Genomic DNA, 13994 nt, shown 5'->3' with positions numbered 1-13994 from the left:
TAATAGTAATTGGGTTTCACCAGGCCACCTGTAATCAAATAACCTGTGTCTTGGTGAAGGCGGTAGAAATCTAGCAGCTTCTCTTCACTGAGATCTAATTTCATCATATAGATACTTACAAGTTACAAGAGTTACACATGACTAGCTAGTGCCTGAATAACAAGATGGCATGCTTTAATTCATGAGAGTGTATATATATCCCTCTCTGGGCCAAGATTTTTGTTAGTAAATTGAAAGCCCTTTGGAACCCAAATTATTGTATAAATGCAAGGTCTCACTAGTATTCTTTTACAATTTCACATCTAGGGATAGAGAGCAAAAGAGGGAAAGTGAACCATCAGATGTAGTCTGTAATCCTGCTTTTAATAGCCGTTTTCTTAGCCACTGGAGACTCCTATAGAGAGAGCACTAGTCCTCCTACCTCGCCTTCAACAGATAAAGTTGTGTAATTGTACATGGTTGTTGATGTTTGGGATATTTGTTTGGCAAATATGTAGGAAACTTACTCAATTCAGTATAACCTCCAAGTGGACCAATTAAAAAAAAAAAGTTTAGCAATAATCTAGTGCTAGCCAAATCAGTGTTTTGTATTGTCTTCTTGTATTGCTTTGTTCTTTGAGGTTCATTCAGTTGTTAACTATTTAAGCAGTATGGAGTGAGTAGGGTGTATGTACTTAAGGATGTATAAATAGAACAGAATAGAAAGGATTCCTAATCTTTTAAAATCCTCCTATGTGCCTGTTTTTTTTTTTCTTCTTGAGCCCTTTTTTCAGTTAGATCTTTATATGCATTTTGGCACATCAAACACAGGCAAATTATTATTCCATGTAACTCTTTAATGCCTTTGCTTTTTCCCCCCCTATTTTGTGCTACCATTGGAATTTCAGCAGCAATATTAAAAGGTAAAATGATTCCAAGCTACATTATTAATAGTAGTAAGTATCTTTAATAAGCCTTAAATTATATATATGTATATGCATGTGTATATATGTATATACATGTATATACACACATGCATGTGCATATGTATATTGTTTCAGTGGCTACCATGATAATATATCATTTAATTAGATTATTTTCATGTCTAGTCAGCTGTCCCATGATGATGATTCTTTATTGATCCTGTGATAACAAATTCTATAAATTAAATAATAGGTGAATTCACTAGTCCATATCCATGCAAGAGTTACTCTTAACAAAGACGTTGTTGTATAGCATGTATTACTTTTGATCACTTTTTATTGGAATGCAGTATAAACTATTTAAAGTATCAACTTGTTTCTAAAACCCATTTATCTGTAGGAAATGTGTGAGGGTTAGGACTATGAGATTGTGGTGTAGAGCATGTGCTTCCTATACCAGAGAAAGGATATACAAAGAGATCAGTTATGCTATTTTTAAAAAAAAAGTCTGAACAGCATAATAGTATTCCCTTAAGGACCTTGCAGTGAAAGGGCTTTATTTAAATTATATGTTTTTTAAAGTTTTGATAGTCTGTCCATTTTTTGACTGCGATTCTGTTGTACTGTGATATTTTGACAAAAAGCCTTGAAAAATTCCTTTTTGTATAGCTTTTTGAAGAACTATAGGGTATTATTAACTGTCAGCAATGAGTTATAGTATAATTGTTAATATTTATCAGTGTAGCAAAAGTCAGTGATAATAGTTTTATTAAATCAACTGCTTTATTTACTTAGGAAAACATTCTAAGTTAACATCTGTAGTGGGTACCATTAATCTGTCTTGTGCTGTTGCTGCATGCATTCTTTTCTGCTTCAGAATTAGCTGATGTAGTAGTTAAAAGTGTAGATTCCTGAGACGTACTCCAGAGTATTGAATCAGACTCTGAAAGCAGGGGATCAGAATCTGAAATTTTAAACAAGCATTCCAGTTCATTGTACTCAGCTATACTTTTGAGAAGCACTGAATAAGGCCATGAAGGCACCCCTCCTTTAAAAAAAAAAAAAAACATCTCCCAGCTCTGTATCTGGCCTTATTGTGCCATCAAGGGTACTCAGACATGACTGAAGCAACTTAGCACACAACACACATATGGGTACTAGGTAGGATTCTATAAGTACACCAAATAATAGCAGCCATAAAATCTGAATGATTTAAAATGTCCTCCAGATTGTTTTCTCTAAAGATCTCATTGCACAGATACATATTTCTCTTAAAAAGTCAGTTTTGATGGAGCCAATCTTCCCACATATCAATACAGAAAATAGAGACTCCAGAACAAGCCCCCACTCCCACCTTCTAATTCTGATAAACCCCAGCCATTGATAAGAGAAATATCTGCAACAACAGTCCTATATCCTAGCAAAAATGTCCAAATAATTATTATACATTCTTCTTCAGAATAAAGCATTAGTAATTTATCGAATAGAAATCCTGCTTTCTCAGGTTAAGCCAGTCACACTTCTAAAAGTTAAGTTACCCACAGAAGTGTTAATATTGTGTCCGTCATGTATCCGGTTCCAGAATTTCTAGAATTTGTAAAGGTGCTGAATAATAATTCCCACCCTGTGCCAGCAAACAAAAGACACTGTTACCTCGAGATACAAATTGAAACAATTTACAATTAAGATTCAGTTGACTTTTCTCAGTAATATTTCTCAAGAGGTGGGGGAAATCAGCATTTAAAAGTTTGAATACACGTTATCATTTTGTAGTTTATAGTGTAGGCTTCTAGTGCATTAAGAGTTGTGTGGATACACAGATTCAGAACTGGTTTTATATTTGTGTCTGTCTGGTGAAGAGGCAGGCAGAACAGGGGAAATAAAAGAAAGGTCCAGTGGTTTGAACTGCCTAAGATTTAAGTGTGGCAGTGTTCCTTTTCCTAAATTATCCTTCACTGAATTTGATTGGGGTGAATCTGTCCTTCAGTTGATCTTGTAGAACTTAGATTTCTATTGGAAAGGATTTGGTTCTGAGGAGGTGAAACTAATATGTAAACAGATGGCGTCTTTGCTTGGAAAGGGACAGCTGAAACATTGTTAGTAGAATTAACACTTAAGGATTCCAGCCTCTCTTCCTCAGTCACCACATGTTTTCTCTTGCACCTTTGCATTTGCACATCTTCCCTCTTTCCACAAATGCCTTGTAAATCCTGATTCCGCTCCCACAACCTTTTCCTCTTTAAAAACATTTCGTTATTCTAAATATCAAGTTTAGTGCTATCTTCTCTATGAATTCTCTTATTCTCATAGATAAAATGTATGGCCATCTTCTTTAAAAATTTTGTTCATTTAGTTTTGGCTGTGCTGGGTCTTTGTTGCTCTGCACAAGCATTCTCTAGTGAGGACAGACAGGGTCTCCTCTGCTCGTGGTGCTGTGGGCTTCTCATTGTCGCGGCTTCTCTTCTCACAGAGCACAGCGTTTGGAGCGTGGAGTTAGTGGTTGTGGCACACAGGCTCAGTTGCTAGATCTTCCTAGACCAGCGATTGAATCTGTGTCCCCTACATTGGCAAGTAGATTCTTAACCACTGGACCACCAGGGAAAAGCCCAACATCTTAATATACTTGTACTTTTGACATTTGTATTACGTTGTACTTCTTTACCTGCATCTCAGCTCTGTATTTCTTCCTGTCAGTAAATGCTGGTTGCATGGGTGAATGAATGATTGTAGAACATCCAGTCTCTTTGCCAAGTTTCTTTGTCCTTTCATTATTAAAACTTTTTTCTTTTCTTTCTCTCTCTTATTTTGTTTTTGTATCTTGAGATTTTCTTCATTCTTTTTTGCTTCCGCAAGTCTGAGTCACCATCCCTGAATTTAATGATGTAGTCATTAGTACTATGATACTCCATACGATGACAACAGGCCCCTTAGAATGAAGGTTTTGTAGTGGTGTGGTAGATTCTTTCTTCCTTTTTGTATTTCTCCAACTGTCATTTTTATTTAACTGATTGTTGCCACTTTGCTATATATCACATATTCTCATATATTTGATCTGCTTCTGGGTGACTTGCTCTTCTTTTACACTAATCTATTTGCTCTTTCCAGTGCCAATAATAGAATAGTTTGCTATTTTGAATACATTTTAATATCTCTCAAGTCAGCTCCCCTCTCACTGATTCTTTTCAGAATTTCTTGACTTCTCTGTGATGTACATTCTTCCATAGGAATTTAAAAATAATCCTATCCAGTTCGAAAAGTAAAGGAGTAGAATTGGGATTCATTTTGGAATTGTATAAGTGCGTGTGTTACATATGAACAGGAAAATTTTGTTAAATATTGACTTTCCATCCAGGTACATACAGGTACTTACCTGTAAATTGAATCAGATCTTATTTTTTCATTGAGATTTTATAATATTAAGCAATAAGATTTCATAATAAATTTAATTCTATGTCTTGTAGATTCTGTTTTTAATTATAAAAAGGATACTTAGTTTATTTCTAACCAGTTATTGCTACTACACAGGGGTTATTTGTATTTGCCTACTTACCTTATTTTTACCCTCTATCAAATTCTTTTAACATCTTGATAGTGCTGTTAAAAATTGAGTTACTTTAAGTGCAAAACAGAATCTGAAAATACAGACAACTTGATCTTTCCTGTTTCTGTATTTACACTATTCTTTTTAGTTGAAGTACAGTTGATGTACAGTGTTGTATAAATGTCTGTTGTACAGCAAAGTAATTCAGTTATATTCCTTTCCATTATGGTTTATCACGGCATACTGAATATAGTTCCCTGTCTTAAGCAGTAGGACCTTGTTGTTTATCCATCCTGTGTATGCTGGTTTGCATTTGTTAAGCCGCCGAGGCAGTGACTGAGGTGTGTTACCCTGGAGCCTGCAATAGCAGAGGCTGGCAGTGGAGAAAGGGGCTCCTTTTGTGTGCCACTTAACAATGGGCTTGACTTCTTTGGTGGCCTGGCTGCTTCTGCAAGCACCCCCAGTTGCGGCCATACCACACTCCAGCCCCCTTCAGGCCTTGTCCACACAGCCAGCAGCAGTCCTCTTCTGGGACTGCGCGCTCAGCCCTGCGTTTCAGACCCTGCCATACCAGTGGACACATGTCTCAGGCCGGGGCACGCAGGGTAGCAGCCCTCCAGTCTGTGCAGGTGTCTTCTGCCTGCCACGGATGGGGGTTGTGCTCTCCTCCGAGCCTCTGAAGCCCCCTTTCTGTCCCCGCTGATCTGAGGGGGCTTTCCAGGATGCGGGAACCCCTCCTCTTTTTAGCTCCCTCCCAGGGGCGCACGTCCCGTCCCTCCATCCTCTTTTTTTTTTCCTTCAGCCTACCTGATGACTTAGAGATTTTTCTTGTCCTCTCAGCTGTTTGATGTCTCCTGCTCGTGTTCAGTAGGTGTTCTGTGAGATTCCTTCTGTTTGTAGATGTATCTTTCCTGTTATTTGTGGGAGGCGGGGAGTTCCCCGTCCTTCTACTCCACATCTCAGTTGGAGCCTACACCATTCTGTTTCCTTATCCTTAGCTAGGTTTCCAAAATATTATGTAACATGTAACCCTAGAGTGATTCTTTGTCAAAAGCACAGTCTTTATTACTAGATAAAATAGCCCCACACCTTTTCCTAAACTAGAGTAATGCAGTCTAGAAATGAAGGTTCTTTTTGTTTTCTCTCGAACATAGGGTAGAGCCTAGCATAAATGAGCTCCAAGCTGCCAGACTGCTTTCTGTTCTTTAGTTTCCCTAAATGTCAAATTAAAATGTACCTTTTCCACAACTGAGAGAATGTGTGGGAACTCCTCCCCCTTCCCCACCTTCCCCCTGACACACCCCCCACCACGAGCTATCTTAAGCTTCCCATGTCAGGTAATCCTGCCAGGTCAGGGTGTATGCCTAGTATCCTTCTGTCCCTCCCTGTGTGCCTTTATTTCCTTCCATTTTCCTGGTTTTATAATAAGTTCATCTTCTCTTTCTTCTTTGACTAATTCTGCTTATCTTTGAAATCTCAGTTCAAGTGTCACATTCTGAAAGAAGTCCTCAAATCTCATTATTCTTTCCTAACACCATAGCATGCATCACAGAGTTTTCTATTTATTTGTGTGATGATTATAGCTGGACTATAAGATTCAGAAGGGCAGGTTAGGTGTTTGTCTTCACCTAGTTTTATCCCTAGCACTTGCACGGTGCCTGCCACACAGTAAGACGCTCAGGAGATCTTTACCGACTGATTGCAGAGTCTGAGATTTGTGCAGCCCGTGATTATAGATGTTGCTCCCTAAGCACTTTCTTGTAGGAACCCTAAATAAAATGCCTCTAGTGGTTTTACTGTATATTCATTACCAGAGGTTTAGCCTGCTTTTCAGCCTTCCAGTGGATTTTATGATTATATCTTATAATTCCAATAGTGAAGACTTCCAATAATGAAGTTTTGTAAATAATCTGTTTCTGTATTTATGGAGATATTTAATCAATCACATTGATATCCATGAATCATTTAATTTTGTATTATCTTCATTTTCATGGTTTACTGAGTGGGAATTTCACTTTTCAAAGAATATTAAAATTACAGCAGTGGCATGCACTGTTTAAATTTTATTTGGTTTAATATGTTCTCATGTGTGGGCTTTCCTGAATTTAGATGTTTAATAAATTTGAGACATAAATTTGAATGCATTTCAATAGTATTATTGTTTAGTGTATTTCTTGGCATTTATTGACACCCATTGATGGCAGTCTTATTAGAATCATCCTGCATTAACATGGTTTTCTTTTAACTCTCAGTTTTTTGCTTTAATACTAAAACCAGTATGGTTTTGAGAATATGATAGTACATGTTTTGAGAAGGAAAGTAGCATGAAGTTTGTTTCTTTTATGTACAGATCCTGAGATGGAAAATGAAGAACCACCATCCTCCGAAAATGACTCTCAGAGTGCTGAACAGATTACATCAAGGTCTCAGGAGATTGATCTGGTTGATCAAGAGTCTCCTGAGGAAAGTTCTGTGAACTCTCACCCAGAATCTTTATCTCCAGTAGATACAGACAGTGCTGCAAGCATTTCTTCTTCTGAACAGGATTCTAACCCCACGGAAAACCATGAGACTACAAGTCTTGATGGTGAATGTACAGATTTAGATAACCAGCTTCAAGAACAGTCAGAAACTGAAGAAGATTCCAATCCTAATGTTTGGGGTAAAAAGGTTCAGCCTATAGACTCCATATTAGCAGACTGGAATGAAGACATAGAAGCATTTGAAATGATGGATAAGGATGAGCTTTGACTCACGAAAGTCCACCCGGTGGTAGGTATTTCAAAAGAAAAGGTAAACTGTGGTTAATAGACACCCTGATACTAAGCAGGCTCTCTTCATGGGAGGCTTTAAGTATGGTGATAAGCAACCACGTTCTGACTGGGAGAGTTAGTTATCATAGGAATCTGGAACATGCTGTGTTAGAACTGACCTTGTTTAAAACTGTCCCATCAAAAATGCAAACTCACAGTTCTCCCCCGCCCCCAGGTGACAGGATTGTACTAGTCTGCTGCATACTTTGGGCCAGGAAAAGATTACTGGGCATTCCTTGGAACCAGATTTCTGCAGTCTCTGGATAGTAGCTAAGAAACATTCAGTTAACTATGAGGTGGGGAATAGAGATTTGTACAGCTTTCTAATTAAAGGAAGCTCAGTTTTCTTGGTTTGGGGGTTAGAGGTTCTTTGGGGAAAACACATAGGAGTTTTGTGGGCATTCTGGTTATGCTGCCTTCACGGAAACACTCAAAGTGACCTAAGTGGTTGTGAAGCAAATGCATTCATGGTGAAAACAGTCTTTGCTCATCATTTTCACTTGCTTCATTGTGTAACATGATCAAGATGACTTGAGTTTTTTCCCTCTTAACAGTGTCCTTTTCATTTAAACCAAAGGTGAAGCCAGTGTACTTTCTCAGTGAGTTCTTTGCATAAAGACTAATCATTGGGACCAGGTAAAAAGGTCATATAATGTGGAAATTGGTTACTTAATACTCTTGAAAAATGGAGCAAGGGAGAAACTATAATGTTGCAATATGAACTTGCCATTGGGCCTTCCATAGGGAAAGCTGTGACTACTCTGAAATGGAACTTAAGGTTATATCTTTGTAGGGTAAATTATAAATCTTTTCCAGTTCATTTCTTTGGAGGTGATTACCTCTAGCCATCAGCCTTACTCCATCCCATGTGTAGTATGCATTTTGAGCCACAAGACCTGTGTCGCCAATAGCTGAATACATTTTGTTCCATTTTTCTGTCTTAGCCATGATAAAACTGTGGTAGTGATCTAAAAATTCTGGAGTAACTACTATTTTTTCCTCCTTTGAAACTATAGTTGCTAAAGTTGCACCTAAGGAATCTGTCACATTTTATGTTGAATCATGGTTTTTAAATTGTTGGGTTTTTTTTTAATGAGTATTCCTTCCAATATGGACTTGAAAATTAGTCTATGGTAACCTGTGTAAAAAACACAGTAGCAACTAACATATAGCCATATAGCTTAATGGAACCTTTTTCCCTATTTTTTTTTTTTTTTTGATGGGTGTGTGTGTGTGTGTGTGTGTGTGTGTGTGTGTGTGTGTGTGTGTGTGTGTGTGTGTGTGGCAGTGTGGTGCTGGCCACATTTAAGTTTTTAAAACTTTTTTGTTGATATCTGTAGACAGCCCTGTAATTGAAATCATGGCGTTACTATATTTATTTTTTTAAACATACGTGAATCAGTTCTAAAGGAATATTTGAGACTTAATTTTCTTTTTCTTTACCATGTCATTATATAATAACTTTTTTTTTCTCAAAACATAGTTTTGGAGGTACCGATGAACTTAAACTGTATATGGAGCTGTTAAAAGAACAGCAGTGCTGTATTGTAGTTATGTATATTCATGTACAGTATGTCTTAGATCCCAGGTAAACGTATTCTTTTATAAGTGGATAAATAGCTGCTTTCAAAAATTCCAGCTAAAATTAATTGGGTCAGTGAGTAATAAATCTAATAGAGAATTCACTTTGAGGGGGGAAAGAGTAGCATACAAGACTTTTATTGGCCCTTAATTAAACCTGACACCAAAATGGATATTTTTAGTCTCTCTGCATGTGAAATTTGGTGTAAGAAGATAGAACTATAATACATATAGTATATGGAAAGATAGACATAGTGCTTTGTTCATTTTGATTGCAAAGCTGCCAAAATAGCTGAAGCGTAATTACTTGACTTGCCTTGATTTATAGGACTGGGGCTTGGAGAAAAGGAGCAGATGTTCCTTTAAGACTTGGATTACAGAAGCCTTATATACGTTGATTTGGTTTTCTTTTTGTAGCTCAAAGCCATTGTTGTCTAAATCTAGCTTTTCTAATTTATCAAAACATAATTTTATTTCCAGCAGAGATCTTGTGGCATACACAGAAAAGCCAGCTTACTGCCACTTACCCTTTCTTTGGCCATTAGAGGGAGTTGTTGCCATTCACCGAGGTCTAGAAGCAATTTGTTGGAGAAGGAAATGGCAACCCACTCCAGTATTCTTGCCTGGAGAATCCCATGGACAGAGGAGCCTGGCAGCCTACAGTCCATGGGGTCACAAGAGTCAGGCACAACTTAGCAACTAAACCACCAGCTTGTTTGGAAAAATGAATCCTTTAAAAAAAAAAAAAAATTCAACTCTAAAATTAACAAATTATAAAAATTAATAGCAGAAGGAATTACAGTTGATGTTTCCCTAGCTCAGAAAAGGAAGTATAATGTTCAGCTTCAAAACTCCCAACATTGTCACCGACTCTCCATTCTTAATTGACATACTGCCATGAAGTTGTTTTTGAGTTCATTGAAAAGTTTCAACAGCATTAGGCATTTTTTTAAATGTTTTGTTTTTTAAGTACCTTTTATAGCATTTTATTTACTTCCTAAAGATTCAGGGGTTTCTGTGTGACCCTGAATTTTAGAAACATCTGGTCTACCTCAGTTAGATGTTGACTGCATAGAGATAGAGCTGAAGTGATCACCACAGCCATAAAATTGATTGACTAAGAAGGATTTATACAATGTTTACAAACCTGGAATCAAGTATGGATTTTATCTGAAAGTTAAAAGATATTAGAGAAAGTATTTAATTCAGGTATTTTCAAGTTTTAAAACTTCACTTGTTTACCTACTAAAAATAGTTCTAGTTTTTTCTGCTTAGGAAAGTCCATTAAAATGATATACCCTAATTTGCAGTGCTTTTCTCATAAAGTTTTAGGTGTGAAAGAATTGTAACTTACTAGATATGTTTGGATGGGATGTTTTGTTGGGTAGGTTTTCTTTTTTCTTTTTAACTTTTAATAGGCTTCCAACAAGAATACAGTTGTTTCAGAACAAATTTTTTTTGACATTATACTTTTCCCTCTTCCTTCACGTGTTTAGAAAGTAAAATGAAAAACTGTGCACTCTGTGATTTTAACTTCTCTAATATACTCTTGAAATTTTTATTTTAATTTAAATTACCATCACACGGCCCTTTCAGTAGTAAAACCAGCATTTGTTCCCTCACCAAACCCCATGCCAAATTCATCATAAAGAAAGCTCAGCATCCATAATTCCAATAGTGCTCATCAATTTAGAGGAGGGGGCATTTAGTAAATATTCCAACTGGTCGTTTTATGCACAAGGCTTCAGTCAGAACATAGAAAAAAAAAAACATTCTGTGAATGAAAAATTGTATGTTCAGATTTTATAAAAGACATTTTTAAAAGCCCAATTTACAGCCGTATATTTTCTTATGATGTAATTTATGAGAAGATGTCTGTGCTCACCGGTGCTGTAACACTACTGCTGTCGGATTTCACTGTTTGGTGATAAATGTATACAATATTTCTAAGGGAAACTATGTACTGTGATGTAAAAGTCTGGGCAAAATGTATATAATCCTTGTGTATAGTTGTCTATTTGATTATAATTACTGATTGTAAAGATTTAATAAAATATGTAAATATCCTGCTCTAGTTTTAATCTTGCATATCTTTATACTTTGATATCTCTAGATTTTTTTTCACCACTGTCTCCCTCTCATTTTACCCTAGAAGAGTAGATTTGGGGGATGGCTTAGAATATAGACATGCAAACATACATTGAACAGTTCCCACAACTCAACTAGTATCCTCAGGGTAGAGCTAGAGTTATTAATTTACAATGTCAATATTGGTAGCATGGGTGTTTTGAGTTTCGTTATGTGGTTGTTTTGTCATTAAGTCGTGTCTGACTCTTTTGAGACCCCGTGAACTGTAGCCCACCAGGCTCCTCTCCCTAAGGAATTTCGCAGGGCATGAATATTGGAGTGGATTGCCATTTCCTTCTGTAGGTGATCTTCCTGATTCAGGGGTTGAACTGGCATCTCCTGCATTGGCAGGAGGGTTCTTTAACAATGAGCCACCAAGGAAGCCCATATGTTTTGAGTTTCCTAATATTTAGTAAAATCAGTTGTCCTTTTAATATTGTCATCAAAAGTAATACTGACCTCTCCTGTTAATTCCATTGAGACCATTTGTTTAACAGCCACTTTCAGATACTGTGATACTATGCTTTTCATCCTTACTGTTCTAGGGTTTCTGAACACAAGATACCTTGAAAGATCTGATACTATCACTATTTGTTGATATTAATAATCACTTTCTTTAAAGATAAGCAAACTGAAAGTTGAACAAGTTCTAAGCATCTTATGCTTTGATGCCTGGTTCATGGAATGGGAGCCTTGGTTTATTTCCAGAGCTTATGAATTCATAAGAGAATGGACTCATCATCCCAGATGACTGTGGGAGAAATAGTTTAGAAGTCCTGTGGTGTGTTAGAGCACATTTCTACCCTTGTTTCAGCCCCGGCTGTCTAAGAAGTGGTGCTGTCTTGAGACATAGCAGCTACAGGTAATACTGAAAAAATACTGTGGATGTAACAGTGGGATGGAATTTCATAGAGATTGAAAACCTTCCTCTGAGGGTTAAGGAGAGAACCAGAGTCCTTAAATAGACTTGTCAGAGACAGAGGAACCTAACACCGTCACCACCACCACCACCCTACTGCTGGAGCTGCAGCAACTGGAGGCAGAGCTTACACAGCAAACCCCTGCTTTATCTTTTCCAAATTTCTGGGAAAAGCCATTGATCTTGGGTCAAGAGGCAGTCTGAGTCTGACAAACACTGCAAGCTAGCTTGTCCTAAACACCCTTTCCCCACTCTCCCATCCAGCTTTCTCCTTGTAGAGTAGGTGGAGTTCTCAAGGCAATCCCAGAAAGCTGCTATCTTTAGAACTGATCTATTTAGTCAGCCACTCTCTTGTCTTACCTGAGGTCTTATGCCAACTGAATCCCAGCTTTAATTGCCTTATTATATTAATAAAATATGTAAATATTTTTAAAGCCCTATTATTTCAGTCTCCAATCATTACTTTTAACTCACTCTTGTGCATTCACTTGGGTAATTCTTCAGGACCTCCAATCCATTGGTCCTCCTACTTTCTCAGAATCCATCACCCCTCCCCATGGCCTCACTTCCAATTTACCCACCATTAGTCTCTTGCTCTTTTGAGCAAACTTGGCAGAACTTTAAATCTTATTAAGCCCTAGAACTACTCATTGATTTAGCACCTAAGTGTCAGTAGTTATTGGAACGGGATGAAATCACACCACCAGTGCTGACTGGCACTTCAAAATCCCTTCTCCTAGGAAGGGAGAAAATGGAGAGAAGAGCCTGGAACTGGGCTATGGCGGATTCTGAGGATTCAAAGATGAGGATTGTGTGTCTTTCCAAAGACTCAACAGCTTGCAGGATTTAGTGAGGATTTTAGACTTTGTTCTAAGGGTAATGAGAAATCACTGCTGCTGCTGCTAAGTCACTTCAGTCGTGTCTGACTCTATGCGACCCCATAGATGGCAGAGCCTGGTGGGCTCTGGGTTCGTCCCTGGGATTCTCCAGGCAAGAACACTGGAGTGGGTTGCCATTTCCTTCTCCATTGCATGAAAGTGAAAAGTCAAAGTGAAGTCGCTCAGTCAAGTCCGACTCTTAGTGACCCCATGGACTGCAGCCTACCAGGCTCCTCCGTCCATGGGATTTTCCAGGCAAGAGAACTGGAGTGGCGTGCCATTGCCTTCTCCAGCCTATAACCCTAACAGGCCCCTAACCCAGCTCCCCTCCTGACTACCTGAAGCTATAACAAACCCACCTCCTTGCCCAACCCTGGCCAAGCTCTCCAGCATGACGCCTGCGAGTCAGGAGGCCCCCTTCTGAAGGTGAGACACAGGACCCTCAGAATGGGACATTGAGGAAGGCAAGGGGATGGGTCCTTCCACTAAAGGGCTTTACATTAGCATAATGAAATGCAATGCTAGATGGATAAAGATCTAGCACTGTGTATGAAGTATGATCTCAGCCCTATTCTATAATAATAATTAACACTCATTTATTCAACACAAACTTACTGAGCATCTCCTGTGTGCCAGGCATTATAGGACCTGGAGGTTGCAACACTGGGTCAAACATAAGTAGATAGAAAATAAAGCAGTATTAATAAATACAATAATAAGCTTATGAAGGAAAAGGACTTATAATGAGAGGAAAGTGATGGATATCAACAGAGAATTCTACTTTAAGTAGCCAAACATTAACAATCATTATCTCTGGATTACAGGCAATTTCTGTTTATTTGTGTTTGGGTACATTTCCAAAATGGACATTATGATTTTAAAAATAAAAACAACCTAGGTCAAAGGAGGTGAAAGACATGCTGAGAACTACAGAACATTAATAAAGGAAATGATGAGTCAAAGAAATGGAAAGATATCCTCTTAGATTGAAAAGAGTAATATTGTTAAAATGGCAATACCACCCAAAGCAATCTACACATTTCATGCAGTCCTTATCAAATTACCCATGGCATTTTTTTCACAGAACTAGAACAAATAGTCCTGAAATGTATATGGAATTGTAAAAGACCCAGAATTGCCAGTGCAATCTTGAGGAAAAAGAACAAAGCAGGAGGTATATCCCTCCCAGACTTCAGACAATACTAGAAAGCTACAATAATCAAAACAGCATGG

At 37.8% G+C, this 13994-nt stretch overlaps 1 protein-coding gene and 1 long non-coding RNA gene across 3 annotated transcripts in view; both read left to right on the top strand.

Moving 5' to 3' along the window:
• The window catches only part of LOC136168571 (uncharacterized), a 332652-nt gene extending 321741 nt beyond the window's left edge, over positions 1-10911 (top strand). Inside the window, exon 2 of the long non-coding RNA XR_010663322.1 lies at positions 9549-10911. This is a non-coding gene — a long non-coding RNA (uncharacterized lncRNA). The remainder of the gene's footprint in view (positions 1-9548) is intronic.
• EDEM3 (ER degradation enhancing alpha-mannosidase like protein 3) overlaps positions 1-10911 on the top strand; it is a 72922-nt gene extending 62011 nt beyond the window's left edge. For both annotated transcript variants that reach the window (XM_065936196.1, XM_065936195.1), the window contains exon 20: positions 6794-10911. In XM_065936196.1, coding sequence (XP_065792268.1) covers positions 6794-7194 — 401 coding nt within the window. In that variant the 3' untranslated portion in view covers positions 7195-10911. The remainder of the gene's footprint in view (positions 1-6793) is intronic.
• Positions 10912-13994: the final 3083 nt, after the last annotated feature.

The sequence above is a fragment of the Muntiacus reevesi genome, chromosome 5 (assembly GCF_963930625.1).
Source record: "Muntiacus reevesi chromosome 5, mMunRee1.1, whole genome shotgun sequence".
NCBI classification, from domain to species: domain Eukaryota; kingdom Metazoa; phylum Chordata; class Mammalia; order Artiodactyla; family Cervidae; genus Muntiacus; species Muntiacus reevesi.
This window is presented reverse-complemented; position numbering and strand designations above follow the sequence as displayed.